This window comes from Labeo rohita, chromosome 22, assembly GCF_022985175.1.
Source record: "Labeo rohita strain BAU-BD-2019 chromosome 22, IGBB_LRoh.1.0, whole genome shotgun sequence".
Taxonomy (NCBI): Eukaryota; Metazoa; Chordata; class Actinopteri; order Cypriniformes; family Cyprinidae; genus Labeo; species Labeo rohita.
The window spans coordinates 21,487,015-21,507,549 of record NC_066890.1 but is presented as its reverse complement, the minus strand read 5'-3'; the positions used below and the strand labels follow the sequence as shown (position 1 = coordinate 21,507,549).

General features: G+C 34.9%; 1 protein-coding gene across 1 annotated transcript; it reads left to right on the top strand.

Moving 5' to 3' along the window:
* Positions 1 to 2,177: 2,177 nt before the first annotated feature.
* pla2g6 (phospholipase A2, group VI (cytosolic, calcium-independent)) lies at positions 2,178 to 20,384 on the top strand. Its single transcript, XM_051095160.1, is given in 18 exon segments — positions 2,178 to 2,282; positions 5,388 to 5,602; positions 5,920 to 6,135; positions 8,328 to 8,508; positions 8,583 to 8,770; positions 8,845 to 8,941; positions 9,024 to 9,206; positions 10,862 to 10,970; positions 11,774 to 11,832; positions 11,834 to 11,891; positions 12,483 to 12,570; positions 12,646 to 12,809; positions 13,092 to 13,242; positions 14,331 to 14,467; positions 14,897 to 15,051; positions 16,966 to 17,133; positions 17,385 to 17,458; positions 19,134 to 20,384. Coding segments are annotated over 17 exon segments (2,382 nt in total). The 5' UTR covers positions 2,178 to 2,282; positions 5,388 to 5,393; the 3' UTR covers positions 19,279 to 20,384.
* Positions 20,385 to 20,535: the final 151 nt, after the last annotated feature.

The window sequence follows — 20,535 nt, the reverse complement described above, 5'->3', positions numbered from 1 at the left end:
CTGTCTAAAACGACCTGTTTTTAGGCACGGGTCCTTTAAGACTTCAGTCAGTAATCCACCACTGTTACGATTGGCTGACATCATTGCATAGGAAACAGTATCAACGCCCCCCTCGCTATTGCATGCGAGTGTTTTGACAACATGTTCAAAATAAAATTTCCAGACAAAGCAGAAATCATTTACTTACCGTTTGCAATGCAGCTGCAATCAGATCTGATGCCATTACATTTGTCAACAAACATTAGCGTACATCATGGGGGGGACAGGGCCCCGCTACCTGAGGGTTGTCCCTTCTAAAAATATCATTACAAGCGACTCTGTGTATTGTAAATAATATAATGGATATATACTTAAAATAACTGTGTCAGTAGTAAAACAATATAAAGGCGAAAAAACGTTTTAAGTTAAGAAATGTTTCAAGTCCCCCTCCCTTACCTAACAGTGGTTTGGTCCACTGCCTGCTTACCCATACACTCCAATAGTATGTTCCTGCACAACCGGAGGCTGCAGTTTCAGGACCGCATTTCTAGGACCGCATTTCTTAGACCCTATTTTTTGTGACAGCGCCATCTAGAGGAGACCTGATTCAAGCATAAAACAAAAACTATTCATTTTTTATCTTTCCATCTTATTTTTAATGTAAGACCTGGTGTAAACTTGTGTTCGAGGCGGTGTCAGCAATCTCCATTTAACCTATATAGCTGTTCTGCTGAATGTTATAAACCAGCATTTGTATTCAAATTATCTTACATTTATTAATGTACCAATAAACACACTAATTCGTAGCGCAATTGTTTTACCGTTTACTGTACTTTATGGGTGTCACACATCAGACGTGAATCGCTGTGCTGCGGCAAATGAACTGAAGTCTCGCAAAGATACAAGTCTATCTTTACAAGAAAACTGAATTTAAAACCAGAATATATATAGAATATATTAAAATAAATTAGGTTAAATATTTCAATCGGGTTTCCAATGTTCAGGGTATGTTAAGAGTTTGGAGTGGGTTAGGACAATAATTAAGTGTATACAAATAAACAACATATTTCTTTAAAATATAATAACATACAGAACTGAATAGCAAGCACTATTAAATAGTATAAGAAGCTAACACATACATAAATACAATAAATAAATAAAATAATACAAAAAAACCCCAAAAACTATAGGGTCCCAGAAATGCGGTCCTGAAACTGCAGCCTCAGGTTGGGCAGGAATACCCTTCTCATACACACACGAGTCCGGTGGGACAGCGCAAAGTTTTCCAGCAGTTATGTGTAAGTATATTAGGCTGTCAAAGCTATTTTATTCACTTTAAACATCGGGCAAACTCAAACTTCATCATTCTGTATGCGATTAATCGTGATTAACCGTTTGCCAGCCCTAGTACAAAGACCTCTTATATGCCAAAAGATCAAGGCAAATTTGATTTCTCATGTCCCTTAAAATGAAAAAAAGGAGTGCAAGTTGCACACATCTGCTTGCGACACCACGAAAATGTTTCTGTTTTAAGAAATGAATGTTTCCAAGTCAAAACGAAATGTTCTAAATGACAAGCTGCTGACGAGTCGTACTCAGATGTGTTCAAAAAAACATTCCAGTGACCTTTTCTTATCTGTTGGGTTTTAATTTATCATAAACTTATTATGAGCTTATAATAAATCATTTGGAAATTGTAAGTCACGTTTAAGAAAAGAAAGGTCAGGCCAGGTCAGGCTTTCTCAAGCCATTCTGAAAAGTATCAGACAAAAATAGAACGTTCTGCTAACGTTCCAATGTAAAGTTCGGTTATTTTGTAACCACGTAAGAACGTTCTGAAAACGGTTCTTCATATATGCATAACACCAACATAAATGTATCGTTCCCAGAACTTTGCAGGAGGTTTTACGCGACAGCCTAAAGGGAATATCTACACAGAACCTTTTCTAATGTTTATTTTTACGTTTTTAGTAAATATATATTTAATATATTTATTTCAAAAACGGGTTGTTATCTGAAAAGTCTCGAAACTGTTCCCACTTATAGCTCATATTAAATATTTAATATGTGTTAATCCTACTGAAGCCGCTTTTTGTCGACAAAAAAACGCCCCCTCAGCCTCATAGGCTAGAATCGCGTTTGCGCACTGGAAACTCGGTTGCTGATTGGGTTTGACGCCTGTCAGTCAAGCTTACAAGGTTGGTTGTGATACAATGATTGTTGATGTGTCCTATCAAAAGTCAGCGTTCTGCTGAGTGTGAATAGCTGTTCGCAGCCGTACGAGATAATGAAATAGCGAAAAGGTAAGGCGTTTAGCGAAGGGTAAGATTTAATATAGATTAAGAGGTGTATTTTTGAGTGAGAATTATAAGTGTGGTATTTGTTTTAAAACGAGTGCTGACATTTGGTGGCTTATCATTTGGTCCTACATGGGTGATTGACTGCCAAACTGGTTTGTGGTAGGCAGAGTTCCGAGAAACAAGTTTTGTTTTTTGTCAGCATCTGTATAGTGAGAATGAAAAGCCAGGGAAGAAACTGCGAGCTGTCAAATGCTAACAGTTTAACGCTAAGTTGCGAGATGAGTGTATTGAACGCACACAACTAACACACACCTCATTATCAAACCAAATATTGAACGTTTGTAGTCAAATGCAAACGCTCCTGTGGTTGCAATTTTAGTCAGAAGTAATTTAGCCTCATTTGTACTAGTCACTTTACAACCGCAACAGTTTGATCAAGTAGCTTTCTCTTTTGACTCAGCTCCTCCCTGCTTATTTTAATGTCACATACTGATAATGAATAGCAGGGGTGTCAAAACCTGTTCCTGGAGGGCAACTGTTCTGCAGTTTACTGTAGCTCCATCCCTGGTTAAACACACCTGAAGCTGCTGTCTGGTGAGTGTGTATTTGAGCTAAACTCTACGGGACATTGGCCCTCTAGGAGCAGGATTGGACACCCTTGATGTATAGCAGGAGTCACCAGATCCGGTCCTGGAGGGCCGGTGTCCCTGCAGAGTTTAGCTCCAACCCTAATCAAACACACCTAAACCAGCTAATCAAGGTCTTACTAGGTATACTTGAAACTTCCAGGCAGGTGTGTTGAGGAAAGTTGGAGGTAAACTCTGCAGGACACCGGCCCTCCAGGAACAAGTTTGGTGACCCCTGATGCATAGGCTCATCCATGCAGTATTTTGGTATATCACTTCATGTATCTTAAAGTATTGTTTCACCCCAAAATATATCTTGATTTAATATATATTGCTTAGTGAGGAAAAGTAAAATTATAAGTATTTCCACAGTGCTGGAATGTCTGGAAATATCTAGAATATAATAAAAATAAAATGAAAGAAAAAAAATAGATTAATAAAATTTTCAAGAGAGAAGGAGAAACAAATCCTATGATATTATGACCTAATTATGACTTTTGAAACTTTAAAACATACATATTGGCTATGAAATATGTTTTGAAAGTTATGAAAATCAAAACTAAGTTTATATATATATATATATATATACACTACCGTTCAAAAGTTTGGGGTCAGTACATTTTTATTGCTTCTTTTTTTTTTTTTTTTTTTAAGAAATTAATACTTTTATTCACCAAGGATGTATTAAGTTAATAATTAAAAAGTTTATTAAAAGTTAATAATAAATAATTTACATTGTTATAAAATATTTCTATTTTGAATAAACACTGTACTTTTTAAACTTGTTATTCATGAAAGAATCCTGAAAAAAAAAAAAAAAAAAAATCACAGGTTCCAAAAAATATTTGGCAGCACAACTGTTGATATTATCCAACATTGATCATTCTAATAATAAATCTGCATATTAGAATGATTTCTGAAGGATCATGTGACACTTAAGACCGGAGTAACAGCTGATAAAAATCAGCTTTTTATCACAGGAATAAATTCTATTTTAAAGTATGTTAAAATAAAAAACATTATTTTATATTGTAAAAATATTTTGCAATATTACTGTTTTTTTTCTATATTTTTAATCAAATAAATGCAGCCTTGATGAGCATAAGAGACTTCTTTAAAGACTATTACAAGTCTTACTGACCCCAAACTTTTGAACGGTAGTGTGTGTATTATATATATATATATATATATATATTTTGGGATCAGATTTTGAATGTTTTTAAAGAAGTATTTTCTGCTTATCAAGGCTGCTTTTATTTGATTAAAAAAAAACAAAAAACAGAAATAGTAAATAGTAAAATTGTGAAATATTATTGCTATTGTAAAAAAGTGGATTCTATTTTAATATGGTTTAAAATGTAATATATCCCTGTGACCTAAAGCTGAATTTTCAGCACCATTACTCCAGTCTTCAGTGTCACATGATCCTAATATTCTAATATGTTCATTTATTATCAATGTTTGAAACAGTTGTGCTGCTTAATATTTTTTTGGAACCTGTGATACTTTTTTTCAGGATTCTTTGATGAATAAAACAGCATTTATTTACAATAGGAATATTTTGTAGCAATATACACTACCGTTTAAAGTTTGTGGTTAATAAATTTGTATTCTTTTATTTTTTTTATTATTTCTTTTTTTGAAAGAAATTGTTACTTTTATTCACCAAGGATGTGTTAAATGCATAAAAAGTGATAATGAATACTTAAATCGTTAGAAAAGATTTATATTTTGAATCTTTTGAAAATTCAGTTTTGCATCTCAGGAAAGAATTATATTTTTAAGTACAATAAAATAGAAAACTATTATTTTAAATTGCAATAATATTTCATAATATTAATTTTTTGTTCTGTATTTTTGATCAAATAAAAGGAACTTTGCTGAGCATAAGGGGCTCCTTTAAAAAAACTAAAATTATATAAGAATAATAATATCATTGTTTAATACAGTTATTATTAATATGTTTATTAATATAATAATAATAATAATAATAATAATGTTATTATTCTGTAAACGCACACACACATATATGTGTATATGTATAAACTTACTACAAATCATAAAAAATAATTTATATTGAAACGTATACACAGACATATATTTAAAGATATGTGTGTGTGTGACATGAAAATTATAAGACTGAATAATACAAAATGAATACAGAAAGAATTTTATATGAAATACATAATTTAATAACATAAAATCATTATGCATTTATTAATGTGTATGTATAATGTAACAAAAATCATGTATTAACTGAATTTATATTGAAACTCTTTATCATCTATCTATCTATCCTATCAAGGTAAACAGTGCAAAATAGGGAATTTTCAAATAATATAAAAAAATTGTGTAAGTATATAATATTTGTATTTAATAGGGAAGATGAAAGGTACAGTAATTTTTAATTCTTAACCAGTAATCTCAGATGACTGGAAGAATCACTGATGCATCAGCTTTCCACTTCCTTCTCTTACCCCAGGTCACCATGCAGTTCCTGGGCCGTATATTGGACACGGTGAGCTCCGTGTCGACTCTGTTCTCCAACCCTTACCGTGTGAGGGACGTGCAGCTGTCAGATTATAATGGCAAAGTGCTACTGAAACAGGAGGGCCGACTGGTCCTGTACAAGAACCAGCAGAGCCGTTCATGGGACTGCCTGCTTCTCTGCCCCGAGTCTTCATCTGTGGCTCTGAGGTGAGACCCTTTAGTTAAGCTTCATCTTCAGTTAATAAATTAGTTTCCTCTAAAAGTCACAAAGGTCCTGTGATTTCATCATAATCTTGCAGAAACTCCCATATTGCTTCACAGCATGTCAAATAGATTTGATTTCCCATCAGCACATGACTAACCAGCAGTGGGATGCCTTGATCACAAAGAGCCATTGTGGAGCCGAACACTCATTAAATAACGCCACCACCCTGAATATGGCTTTCCATTGTTGTCGACTTCATTTGCACATTATGTGTGGGTGCCAAAATAACAGGAACTGATTTTGTTCTCTTTGTGCTCAGGATGTTTCAGGTAGCGTCAGAGGAGGATGCCATGAATTGGTTTCCTCAGTATGCCCTCAAGCTCCGCCCATTTTATGAGATGCTCCGCCCACCGCTGAAACCTGAGATGTTCCAGCCAATCGTGGACTGCGTGCGGAATCACCCCGACTGGAGCTCGGCCCACGTCGCAGTGGATACTGGATTGAGAGATTGTCTCAAACACAATTACGTTTTGAGGTGAGACAACTAGAAAAGGACAAAGTTCAAAGCTCACACGTGCTGTATCTGAAAAGTTTCCACATAGTATTTTTTTTTAACCTTTTAACTGTCAGAAACGCTAAACTAAGCACTTTTAACTGTCAGAGGGACCCTGACAAACTTAGGCGTCCCTTTACTATATTACAATTAAATCCTAATGTAATCATGACAAACTATATATTGTTGGAAAGGTCCTAAATGTATAGTTTACCACTGTTTTTTGTTACATATTATGTAGGAACAGTAATAGATTAATTTATGACAAGAGTGCACATCAAAAATCTGCATCATAACAGGAGTTCTGAGCTTTGTCACAAAAAGTTTTTCATTGCTTTTTTCCCTATCATGTTTTAGAAATTATCATAAATTATATATCAGTCGAAGGTTTAAAACCTCAAAATTTATCATATTAGAAAATGTATTTGTTCATGAATAATAACAATTTAAGTTTGGATAGTGCACATTCACGTCTTTGTTCAAAAATAGGGGTGAGAGTTAAAGGGTTAATTAAATTAAATTAAATGTACCGTTTTTTTGTTTTTTTTTAAATGATACAAAAAAAATTAACTTTTTTTGTTTTTGTTTTAGTTATTGTAAAAAAAAGTTATTATTTTTTACTAATTTATTTTTTAGTTATAAAACATTAAGTCAAACTACATGTAAATGAGAAGGTTTATTTAAAATATTTATATATATATATATATATATATATATATATATATAAAAACCCTGGTTAAGGCATGTCCATTTTTTATTTTATTTGCATTAATTAAAAAAATACATATTAATATTAATATATGAATATATTTATATAAATTTGAAATTAACCATATACAGTATATATGTATATGAATGTTTGTGTGTGTTTTAAATATTGAAATGTTTTAAAATGAAAATTACTATTTTTTTGTAGTTATTTTAAAACATCAAGCTAAACTAAATGTAAGTTTATTTAAAATATTTTAATTCAGTTTAGTTTAATTAAAATTGGTTTAGTTAATTTGTTTTTATTTATATATATATATATATATATATATATATATATATATATATATATATATATATATATATATATATATATATATATATATATATATATATATAGATATATACTGTTTATATATATATATATATATATATATATATATATATATATATATATATATATATATATATATACTGTTTTAAGCACCTTTTTGCCTTTATTACCTCATTTTAAATGGTCCTGTGATTTAATTTTTACAAGACCAAATATTCCATGTCGTCTCTCAATTAAGAGTTCATAAAGCTAAATTAAAAATATAGAAATAATCAGCTAAATACTATTTTAAATTATTATTATAATTATTATTATTATTATTATTATTTTTGGGTTTTGTACTCTTTTCTATATCTATTAATCTAACTCTCTCTCTCTCTCTCTCTCTCTCTCTCTCTCTATATATATATATATATATAAAAAATACACATACATATACATATACATACAATAATAAGGTCCTATGAAATCGGTTTTATTCTTTTTTTCCTTAAATTCTGTTTTAATTTTTCTAGACTCTGTTTTCTGTTAAATTAAAAAATATTAAACAAAAGTCAATAAGTAGTCACTAAGAAATATACATAATATATATATATATATATATATATATATATATATATATATATATATATATATATATATATATATAAAATATATATTATTTGATTTATTTCTTTTTTTAGAAATACTACTTACTTTTTTATAGAAAATAATTTCTGGTAGATATTTCTTTGAAAAATAATGTTTTAATAATACTTGTATTATTAGTAGTTGTACTAACATTATGTAATATAAGTAATATATTTCTTATATGCATAAGTAATATATTTCTGTCACAGTTTCTTCAGGTTAAACCGAACTTTTATTTACACATAGATGCACAGATGCAGAATTCATATTTAAATAGTGCACTTAATTAGTGTACTGACCTACTTTTGATTTATTCATCCAAATTTGTCAAATTCTGTCTTATACAGTAAATTTCATTTTTATGACTGGGTTCTGTGATTCTGTCCACATTTTGTGCATCGTGGAAATCATAGGGCCCTAAAAAATGCATAAGTTAGATAAAAACTTCACCATTTTTAACCTAACCTCATGAGAAAAAAAGTTTGTTTGTGGTCCCTCGCAGTCAGATGAACGCCCGTAACGCCCAGGGTCAGACCCCACTGCATCTGGCGTGCGAGAGAGGAGATGTGGCCTGTGTACGAGAGCTCCTGGAGGAGTGTCAGGCACGTACGGACATCAAGGACAAGAACGGAGAGACGCCCATGCACTGTGCTGCTAAACAAGACTCTGCTATTGTTATAGAGGTGAGAGGTCAACTTGGGGCTTACATACTGTCTTCTGTATGCAGAATTTGTTACGTATTTTTTGTCGCTCGTAGGTTTTGTGTGCCCAGATGTGCATGGGTGTGAACGAGCTGAACGCCGCCGGGGAAACACCGATCCACATTGCATGCCGTCTGGGGAGGGTGGAGGCGGTCAAGGGCCTGCTTGGAGGCGGAGCCCGCTGTGACGTCATGGGAAGCAACGGCTATCCAATCCACACCGCCATGAAGTATAGTGAGAAAAGGTGCTGAGCAATCTTCTCTTTACTTTTTGTTTAATAATTCACTGTGGTCTTCTAACGCAGTCTCGCTCCTTTAGTTGTGCCGAAGCAATTTTAAGCACCAACCCAAATCAACTTTTGGCAGAGGATCCGCTTTATGGTGGAACGCCTCTTCACTGGGCCAAAACTGCTGAGGTCAGGAATGCTTCCTGTTTTTTTTGAACTTGAGAAGTTCTGTTTTTTAGTTATTTAATTGGCCTGTGTTTTCTCTTTATAGATGAGCCGTGTGCTGCTGGACAGAGGATGTAACATTAACTACCTGAGTAAGACCGGAGAGAGTCCGTTACACATCCTGACCAAGAGGGGGCGCTTTGAGGCCGCAATGACACTGCTGACCCATGGAGCTGACCCCAACATTAAGGGTCTGGATGGGAACACAGCACTGCACCTCGCCATGAAGGTATGACAGAGAATTTCATAAAGCCTGTCAAGAACATTTCTGGCTCGTATTTCACCCCAATATATATGAGAGAAAAAAAAAAAAATATATATATATATATATGTATGTATGTATGTATATATATATATATATATATATATATATATATATTTTTAATATATATTTTAATATATAATTAAACACATCCAAAATTATTTAATTTCTTCATGGTAATAAGACTGCCAACAATTGTAGATTTTTCAGTGTTATTTTATTAGTAGTTTTAAAATTTTATTTAATATTTTCAATTTGCTTTTATTATTTTCTGTTTTCTATTTTCCTTTGAAATTTTCTTGAAATTTTAGTCTTGGTATTTTATTATTTAAATTTAATTATTTATTATTTTCACTTTTCACTTTTTTTTTTTTATATTTATATTTCCAATTAACTCTAGTTTAATTGTTTTATGGAAATAAGACTTTTTGGCAAAAATAGTTTTTTTTTTTTATCATGTAATTATAACTTTATTTTTAAATATGGGGTAAAATGATCTGGTACAGTGTTATTTTAATATCATTTATCAAATTTAAATTTGCTTTTAATATTTTTTTTGTTTTATTTTTTTAATTGTTTTTTTTAATTATTTTTTATTAATTTAACTTTAGTTTAATTGCATTATGGTAGATTTTTATAATCTAATTATAATTTTATTTTTAAATATATATATTTAAATTATTTAAAAATATTTTAAATATTTAAAATGATCTGGTACAGTGCTATTTCAATATCATTTTAAAATAATTAATTAATTTCATATTTTTAAATTTGCTTTTGTTTTGCTTTTTTCATTTTTATTAGTTTTTTATATTTATATTTAATTTAGTTGAATTGCGTTATGGTAATAAGACTTTGGCAAGCATTTAAAAAAATTTTAAATCATTTTAAATATGGGGTAAAATGATCTGGTACAGTGCTATTTTAATCTTATTGATCAAATTAAATTAATTTATTATTTAAAATTTGCTTTTAATATTTTCTGTTTTTGAATTTTTATTTTGTAAAATTGTAGTTTTGGTATTTTTCTATTTTCATTTTTATTAGTTTTTTTATATTTATATTTAACTTTAGTTTAATTGCATTATGGTAATAAGACTTTTTGGCAAAAATAGTTGTTTTTTATAATTATTTTATTTTTAAATATAGGGTAAAATTATCTGTTGCAGTGTTATGTGAATATTATTTATAAATTAATTTGATACTTTAAAGTTTCTTTTTCTGTTATTATTTTCTGTTTTAAATTTGTACATTTTAGTTACATTTTAGTTTTTGTAATATATATTTATATATATATATTTATATTTATATTTATATTTAACTTTAATTTAGTACTTTTCAAATTAATACTTTCATTAGTACTCCAATTTAATCTGGTTTTTCATCTAATATTTATATTTTATTTTATTCCAGCTTCATTTCAATAAAAAAGATTTCTGTAGTTTTATTTATCAAAAACAATGGTGGGCACAAAAATAAGTAAAATTAAATTTTTGCAAACAAATTAAATGTGAGAATTTTATATTTAAAAAGCAAAAAAAAAATGTTTAAAGCTAACAGAAACTGGTGGTATAAAAAGCCCTTTTTTTAATTATTATATGCTGTATCCTCTGGGTCAACAGTTGGACCACATGGACCTGATCAAAGCTCTCATTGTGTTTGGAGCAGATGTCGAAGTTCACAATGACCTGGGAGAGACACCAGGACTCATTGCAGCCCGTACCAGCAAGGGTGAGAGAGACAGAGAGAGATGTGACATTAAACCTCAATTTCTAGATGCCCAATATCACCAGGGTCTTATCTGTCAACCTAAGTGTGCTGCATGACATCTTTTGAGGTGTTTGCATGCAAGAATAACATTATCTAACCATAAACCACCATGAAATGAGTTGATATGCATATATACAAATGGGCAACAGCACACAATTCAAGTTTGTGTGCAGGTCATTTGTTAACTCACTAATTTGCTTTGGTTTTGCTTTAAAGTTAAAGTGTTTGATTTCTCAGCCAGTTGCAGCACATTTTATGTTTCTAAAGCCACCAGGAGATTAGTTTTGAGTATTTATTTATTTATATAATTAAAAAAAAAATTGTTTACCAATTCAAGGAATTTTATTTAAAACATTCTTGTATTTAGTAATTTAAAAATAAACATTTGTTAAAAAAAAAAAAAATTTCTTTAATATATATTTACAAATATATTATTTATTTATTTATTTGAAATGTATTTATTTATTTAGAATGTAATGACAAGTGGTTCCAAAAAAAATTAAATATGAAAAAAAAAAAACGGGAAATGTCTTCAATCTACAGTAGTTGTTCTCTGGAAAAACCGGCAGAAGCTGTCCGATATTATGTAACAGCTTGGCTGTCGTGACTGTTTTTGCACATCTAGGTGTTTAACTTAAAATGAAATGTCATGCTGTTTTGTTTTGTCATTCATGCATTCAGTCAACGCATACTCTTTCTTTGTTCCGTGTGCATGGTGTGGGTGTGACGGCATGCGTGTGTCTAATCCTGCGCTTATGCTGAAGGGCCCAACCGTAAGGTGCTCTTGAACATGCTGTGTAGTGTAGGGGTCGAGCGGTGTCACCCCCCCTTCCCTCAACAGCCCTATACCCAGTGTCAACAAAGCTCCGCCTCCTGGCATAGGTAAAGCCACGCCCCCAAATGTATAGCTTTCCTGACAGTATCTTTCACTTCTGTCCTTCAGTTGTATTCTGTTCTTTTTATGTTGAAACATGTGTGACTTTGTTCCAAAACCTTCTTGTCTTTCTTGTTTTACATTTTATTTCTGTGCTGCTTGTATTACGAAACCTAATTGTTTTATTTAAAGCTTCCTGTGGTCATAGAAATCAGATTTGCATACCCAGATGCCCCATTTGGCTAATCCAGATTTGTCAACAGCAGCTGCCATCTTGGAAAGGTCAACATTTTGGGTTGAACTCAAACAATCATTCACCGGCCTACTATAATTACACAGACATAAACTGTATGGCCAGTGATGCAAACCGGCGGGACAAAAGTGGGTAGTGTTACACACTTGAGAATGCTGACAGAGCATGATGCCTGTTGCATCATCAGCATGTGTTTACGTGTAAATATTGACCTTTACGATTTGACGGACTTGCTTGCGTATCACAATAAGTGGCAACAGCGGTATCTAGGTATTGCAAATCTATGATAGAATCAGCCTGTAGTTTCGTTCACTCATTTTACAACTCACCCATAACTGGTCTACAGGGTTTGATGACATCATGCACGTGGCGGCAGCTGTCACGGCCATGAGTCGTGGATTTGCAGAGGTTGATGGGCTCAAGACAGGAAGCAAGTATGTTACATGCATTTAACGTTGAGAACAAGCCTACACAGAACTGATCACTCACTTGCTTTTCTTTTTCTCAAGAGTGGACAGATTGCTGTGTTTAGATGGTGGAGGAATAAAGGGACTGGTTCTGATCCAGATGTTGATCGCTTTGGAGAAACAGGCTGGACGGCCCATCAGGGAACTCTTTGACTGGGTGTCTGGGACTAGCACTGGTGGCATACTGGCCCTCGCTATTGTACACGGTATATAATGTAGTATGTAGTGTTTGAATAGAGTTATAACACTGTATTGACCAATCGATATTCAGAATCAGAATGTCCCTTTTTATAAAAGTTCTTGGTGACTTTAAGTGTGTACATTCATCAGCATAATTCATTGGAGTCATTAGGGGCCCCTAACAGAACCCCTCCCTCTCAAAATCACATTCATTGGTGGGAATGCCCCACTCAGCCTCTGGGCCATATCCACTCTGTTCCCTTTTCCTACGCCCCTGGCATAATTACATTTATTGTATACTGCAACAGGTAAATCGATGGAGTATCTGCGCTGTCTGTACTTCAGAATGAAGGAACAGGTATTTAAAGGTTCTCGACCATACGAGTCTGGCCCTCTGGAGGAATTTCTCAAGAATGAGTTTGGAGAACATACCAAGATGACGGACGTCACACACCCCAGGTACTTACACATAAGGTTTGGGATTTTAATGAAACCAAACAACAAATTCCTCACCAGAACACCCTAGCAACTATTTTTTATCTTGCAAATACTCTCAACATCCGTTCAACTGCCTACAAATGTCCTATTGGCTACTAGAAACCTAAGCTATGCTCAAGCAACCACTCAGAACAACCTTACAACTGTTTGGCAGTCACCTAAATTACCAGTGTTACCACTCAGAACATCTTAGCAATGCTTTAGTAACCATCTGAAATGCCCTAACAACTGTTTGGCAACCACCCAAAATACCAATGTTACGAATCAGAACATCTTAGCACTGCCTTAGTAACCATCTGAAACACTTAACTACTGCCTTGCCACTATGCAGAACTTCCTACGAATCGTCTTTGAAAGACCCAGAACATCTTTTCAATGACCAAACAATGCCATAAACCACTAGAACACCTAAGCAATGACCCAGCAACGACTCAGATCACCCTAAGGCCGCAAGTCCACCAAAGCTACCAAGTGGTAGTTAGGGAATTCCATCTGGTAAAGACACGAACACTTGGAGACAAGCAATATTAGCTTCTCCATTGTTGTTTGGGTCGTAGTACAAGCAGGGTGATGGTTGGATGGTGTGGTATATACCCCGCTCTTCTTCTTTTGTGATTGGTTAGCTGACTGAAAAGTGACAGTGATGAGCAATGCATTTCACCCAAAGTTGAACAATCTTCAACTCTCGGTGCTTAGAAATAAAGGCTCAGTGTCTCGTCACACTCTGTGGCGTTTTAAAAAACACTGCACTCCCATTGAAAGCAATTTAAAAAATATGGTAGCCTCAGGAAAAATGCTTTGGTGGACACATGGCTAATTTCCAGCTACCTAAAACACATATGCAACCACTAAGAACATTCTGACAATGCCCTTGCAGCTACCCAGAATGCCCTGATAACTGCCTAGCTATTCCCTAGAAAAGACTCAGAACATCTTATCTGATGTGAACAAGCCCAACATGCTTTCAGACTTGTGTAATTTGGAAGCCAGCATCACACATTCTTCAGAAAATGCTTGTTTTTAATACGTCTTCTGTCTGTTTTTCTCAGAGTAATGGTGACTAGCGTTCTTGCAGACAGACACCCTGGAGAACTGCATCTGTTTCGTAATTACGACCCACCGGTCCTGCAAAGAGACCCTCCCTACACATCTACAGCCACATTTCAACCTCTTACTGTGCCGCAGGGTAAATCTCTTGCATATCTTCTCAGAATATTACTATGTTAATTATCTTTGTGCTGGTAAAAACACTTATGCTCCTGCTCTTTATGAGCATGTTGCCACGCTCTGGGTGTCTTAGTTATCCTCGATCTCAAACGATGCGTAAAGCTGTATTGTCGCTGTTGCAGGATGGGAGGATGAAGAACTTTTGGTAGTAGGATATACTCGACCTCCCAGAAAGCGTAGGAAGGTGACGGATGAAGGTGTGTGTGTGTGTGTGAAAGAAAGGGAGAGTGTGTGTGTAGAATGGAAACATCACAGTATGCAAGATTTCTGGTGCTTGGTACGTGTCGTAGCTCACGTTGGAACTAAGCGGTCGTTAGTTTGTTTGTGGAAGGCTAATCATCTTGTGCACTCTTGATTCTTTCACTCAGACGTATTCTCTTTTTTTTAGAGCAATTAGTTTGGCGTGCTGCCCGCTCCAGTGGAGCCGCTCCCACATACTTTCGACCAATGGGCCGTTTTCTGGATGGAGGGCTGCTGGCCAATAACCCAACGCTAGATGCCATGACAGAAATACACCAGTACAACAAAGCCCTAAAGGCACAGGTCTGATACACAAATTTGGTCAGAAGACTTACCTCTTCAAGACTCATTTTTAGCTTGAAATGTAATTTACTACATCATGTTGTAATAGCACCAGTATTTCTTACAATGGGTTTTAGTTAGATTCAGTAGAGATCATATATTCCAAAAAATCCAGTTGTTTACTCTGAATGGGTTTCGAAAATCAGAGATGTCCAAAGCCCAAAGTATACTATGATATTTACTTGTGCACTAAATTTCACCATTAGAAGTATATGCACCACTGTTAGCACCAAGTATGACTTTTTCAAAGTTGGTCTGCAAGATGGCAACATTGGCATGGGATGTTGTTTCAAAGTCAAGAAACTGAACAGACTGATCAACAACAACCTCAAACTATTGGAGAAGCAAGAACAACAGACGGTCATGTTGACAAGCACTTGTTTGAGGGACAAGAGATACCCACAACTCTAGTTTAAAAGAGTACAAAGACATTTTATCATCAGATCTTCTAAAGAGAAATAGTGCAGACACTGCACAAGGATGAAACTTTCTAGTGCAAATGTGTCAGTTGCCTGTGTTTGCGCACACTGTCAACTGGATTTGACTATTACCGCTTTTCCACGGGGGCTGGGGCTGGTGGCGAAGCTGGAGCCCAATTTGGAACCAGGCTGCACTTTTCAGCTCAAAAGAATCCTGGACCAGTGCCCAGATCCTGGTTCTGAACAGGCATTAAAATCTTGCTAGTCTCAACAAGGGAACCTATGACGTCAGTAGGTAGAGTTTCCACTACAGACTGCAGTTTGAAAGGTGGTGCTTTTAAAATCCGTGGGAGTTCAGGCAAATTAACAACATTAAGAAAAACAATTGAATATGCCAGTTCAGTAGTGGTCGGCAGAAGAAACCAACGCTCTCCTTCTTTAAAAGATAACAAGCGATTCTGGTCACCGGATGAGATGGTCTTCACCGCAGAACACAGGATCCAGAGGGCGAGGTTGGTTCAAAATCCAACTTCTCCCACCTGACATATCCCTAAACCTACCCATCTCCACCCCCTGATCCCTAAACCTACCCATCTCCACCCAACTCCTCCCACCTGACATATCCCTAAACCTACCCATCTCCACCCCCTGATCCCTAAACCTACCCATCTCCACCCCCTGATCCCTAGACGTACCCGTCTCCATCCCCTGATCCCTAAACCACCCATCTACACCCCCTGGATATTGATGTAAAATTGTCCCCTGGATCTTGTGTACTGCAGTGAGGCACTACTGCAGAGGTTGGTGACATAGAGGGTTCTGTTCCCAGCCAGTGGAAACATGAGCTGGTTCTGAATGAATGCCACTCTTGGCGGAGCACCGACTTCAGCGCCGGCACCAATTCAAGTAGAAAAGTGGTAAACAACAACAAAACTGAAGCATACTTTGGGTTTAAGGGGTATCCAAACCTCTTCCTGCAGGGTCACTGTCCTGCAGAGTTTAGCTCCAACCCTGATTAAACACCTGAACTGGCTAAGTCAGGTTTTCAGACTTCCTAGAAACCTCCAGGCAAGTGTGTTAGAGCTGGCTGAAGCTAAATTCTGAAGGACGTTGGACGCCCAGGAGCAGGATTGGTTACCCCTGGCTTAATACTTTAACACTACAGTCTATGCAGGGGTGCCTAAACTCGGTCCTGGAGGGCCGGTGTCCTGCAGAGTTTAGATCCAACTTGCCTCAACACACCTGCCAGGAAGATTCTAGTATGCCTAGTAAGAGTTTAATTAGCTGGATTAGGTGTGTTTAATTGGGGTTGGAGCCAAACTCTGCAGGGCACCAGCCCTCCAGGACCCCTGGCCTTGGACTACTACTTTTCTGCTTCAACTGAAACACGATGTCAACTCTGATTATGGTGTAAATGTATTCTAGTTAAGTGTCCATCTTTTTCTTGTTCCATCAGGGCAGTGAATCAGAGGTGTGCAGGTTAGGTGTGGTCGTCTCATTGGGCACCGGTAAACCTCCTCAGGTGGCGGTGAACTCGGTGGATGTTTTCAGGCCATCGAATCCACTGGAGCTGGCCAAGACCTTTGTTGGTGTCAGAGAACTGGGCAAGATGCTTGTGGATTGTGTAAGTTTATGCATACAAACCTCACAAAAACCTTCAATGGCCTCTTCAGAAGTAACACTGTTTTAGGTCAGGGGTAGGCAAGTTCGGTCCTAGATAACTGCAGTTCTGCAGAGTTTACCAACCCTGAAAAAAAAAAAAAAAACCTCACCTGTCTATAGCCTTAGTAATTCTGGTTTAGGTACAAGTTCTAGGAACTTTTTTTGTGATGGTGTTATTTTTTGTTAAACGCATTATTTTTGTTTTTATGTCAGTGTACGGACTCAGATGGTTGTGCTGTGGACCGAGCCAGAGCGTGGTGTGAGATGGCCGATATAAACTATCACAGGTCAGTTGTGAGTCACTGACCCTCATTCACAGCCTCATTTCAACGGTTATGTTATGAATTATGTAAATCTCTGCACACCTTCTGTTCTGTGAGGTAATCTGACATTCTCTTCCTGCTTCCTTTCTACCTACGCATTATTTTTCTTTATTTCTTGCTTTTTCTTTTTCTGCTTCCATCCTTTCTTTCTTTCTTATTTTCTTACCATTCATTTCTTTACTTCCGTCCTTCCTTTTATTTCTGCTTCCATCCCTACTTCCTTCCTTTCTTCCTGCTTACACCTACTTTCTTTTTTCTTTCTTTCTTTACTTGTCCTTCCTTCCCTTCCTGCTTCCTTTCTTCATTACTTCCGACCTACCCATTCTCTTTCTTTCTTTCTTACTATTTCTTTCTTTCTTTTTTCTTTACTTCCATTCTTCCTTCCTACCGTCTTTCTTTTCTTCCTTTCTTTTTCTTTACTTGTCCTTCCTTCCCTTCCTGCTACCTTTCATTCCTTCCTACCTACCCTTTCTCTTTCTTAATTTCTTAATTTCTTCCTACCCTTTTCTTTCTTTCTTCATTTCTTCCTACCTACCCTTTCTTTCTTTCTTCATTTCTTCCTACCTACCCTTTCTTTTTCTTTTTCTTTCTTTCTTCATTTCTTCCTACCTACCCTTTCTTTCTTTCTTTCTTCATTTCTTCGTACCTACCCTTTCTTTCTTTTTCTTTACTTCCATCCATCCTTCCTTCCTACCTACTATTTCTTTCTTTTTCTTTCTTTCTTTCTTTACTTCCATTCTTCCTTCCTACCGTCTTTCTTTTTCTTCCTTTCTTTTTCTTTACGTGTCCTTCCTTCCCTTCCTGCTACCTTTCTTCATTCCTTCCTACCTACCCTTTCTCTTTCTTGCTTACTTTCTTTTTTTTCTGCTTCCATCCATCTTTCTTTCCTTCTTTCTTTACTTCCGTCACTTTCATCCTTCCTTCTCTTCCTGCTTCAATCCATCCTTCCTACTGTACCTACACTTTCTTTCTTTCTTTTCTTCCCTTCCTGCTTCCTTTCTTCATTTCTTCCTACCTACCCTGACTACTACTTCTCTCTCATTTACTTCCTTCCATTTCATCTCCTACCTACCTTTCTTCCTATCTACCTACTTTTATTTATTTCCCTCCTTCCTTCATGTTCCTACATTTGACCTAATTTCTTTCCTTTTGTCATTTCCTTCCTTTTTCTCCATTCATTTTCTTCATTTCTTTCTTCCTACCTTCATTCCATCCATCATTTCTTCTCATTTAATTTTCCCTTGTTCTGTCATTTTATTTCCTTCCTTCCTCTTTTAATTTCTCTTATTTGTCTTCGTCTTCTTTCTTTATCATTTAATTTCCTTTTTACTTCCTTTTCACTTAAATTATTTCCTTCTTCTGTAAGTTTCCCTTTCTTTCTTCCTTCCTACCTTTTATTTCCTTCATTCCTATATTTGATTTAAACTAATTTCATGCCTCCTATCGTTCCCTTCTGTCCCAACCTTTTGTTACCTTCCTTCCTGTTTTCCATCTTTCTGTCTTTTCAATTTCCTCCCTCCTAACATTCTGTTTCCTTTCATTTCCAACTCTCATTCAATTTCATTTCTACCTTTTTACGCACTTTCATTCCTTTCATTTCCTCCCTTCCTTCTCACATTTCATGTCATTTCTGCTTCAGGTTGAGTCCTCAGCTCTCTCAGGAGGTGATGCTGGATGAGGTCAGTGACGCTGTGTTAGTTGACATGCTGTGGGAGACTCAGATGTACCTGTACGAGCACAGAGATGTCATACAAACCCTCTGCCAGCAGCTACTGCAGCTTTGACAACAGCTCCCAGACTGACGGTGATGAAGAGGGTTTTGGTGGCTTAATATGCATCAGTGATATATCCTATACAAATAATGAATCTGTTTACATTAGTGTATGTTTTCAGAACAAGATGTTAGATCAATTTAAAGGCAGAATATTTATTTAAAAATATTATAGATATATAATTATATCATGCTTTCCCCATATGTTTTGTATTTGTATCATAAATGCCAAATTGGACCAAGGTTAATCATATATAACATACATGAAGGATTTAAAGTGTCGTTTTATAGAAACTATCACTACCCAATTTAAAGTTTGACCTGTGAGATATTTTTGTATTGCATTACAGTTTATGTATGCTAAATTGCTCATTTAACATGTTCTATGTCTAACATTTGCACTGATCAGGGTGAAGTGAGTAGGTGCTTTCTTTGAAGCAATGTTTTTATTCATTATTTATCAATATATATATATATATATACATTAATTTTGTTCTTTTTATCATGTGTGACATTTATAGAGAAACTTGACACTTTTTTTTTTTTTTTGAAAGTTATTGTGACGTGAGTGAGAGTCATAGGTCAAACTATAACCACTGTGATTGAATACCAAGTACTTTCTTGCATTTACCATGTTATGCATTAATCCATGTACTTGGAAATGATCTTCATAGCGTTTTTGTGTGCTGTCTCCTGTGTCATTTTAAACAAAAGCCTTGTTTTTTTGCGCAATCTGTCATGTATAACCTTGCATACTTGAACATTTTAAAGCTGCAACTGGTAAAATCTCAGTCTGTGAAGTATAGAAATTATAATCAAAGATTATGTATAACATACTGATGTTTTTAACAACAAATATGCATCAAGTGTAACTTAATAACCTCTTGTTTCTCATTAGCCTTGTGTTATTGTTTGGTTTGTTGATAAAATATTTACAGCTCATTTTTATAGAAACTTGGTGATTACTTATACTTGACACTGAACTTACAGATTTGTTGTTCAGAGACCAAAATAAGCATTTATTCACTTTATATGTATAACCTGCTGCTGTGGCATTGATTTTGAAACATTTTAATGAAGTGATATTAATTTAAAATAAAAAAGCACATAATTATTCAACTGGGATTAGTTGTGGTATTTTCTATGTGTAAAAAAAAAAAAAAAAAAAAAAAAACCTTTTGTATAAAATGTGGTTTGACTAATATTTTAGTTAATATAAGTAGTAATGTTACCTAATATAAAAGTAATCAACATAGCGTACACTGCATAA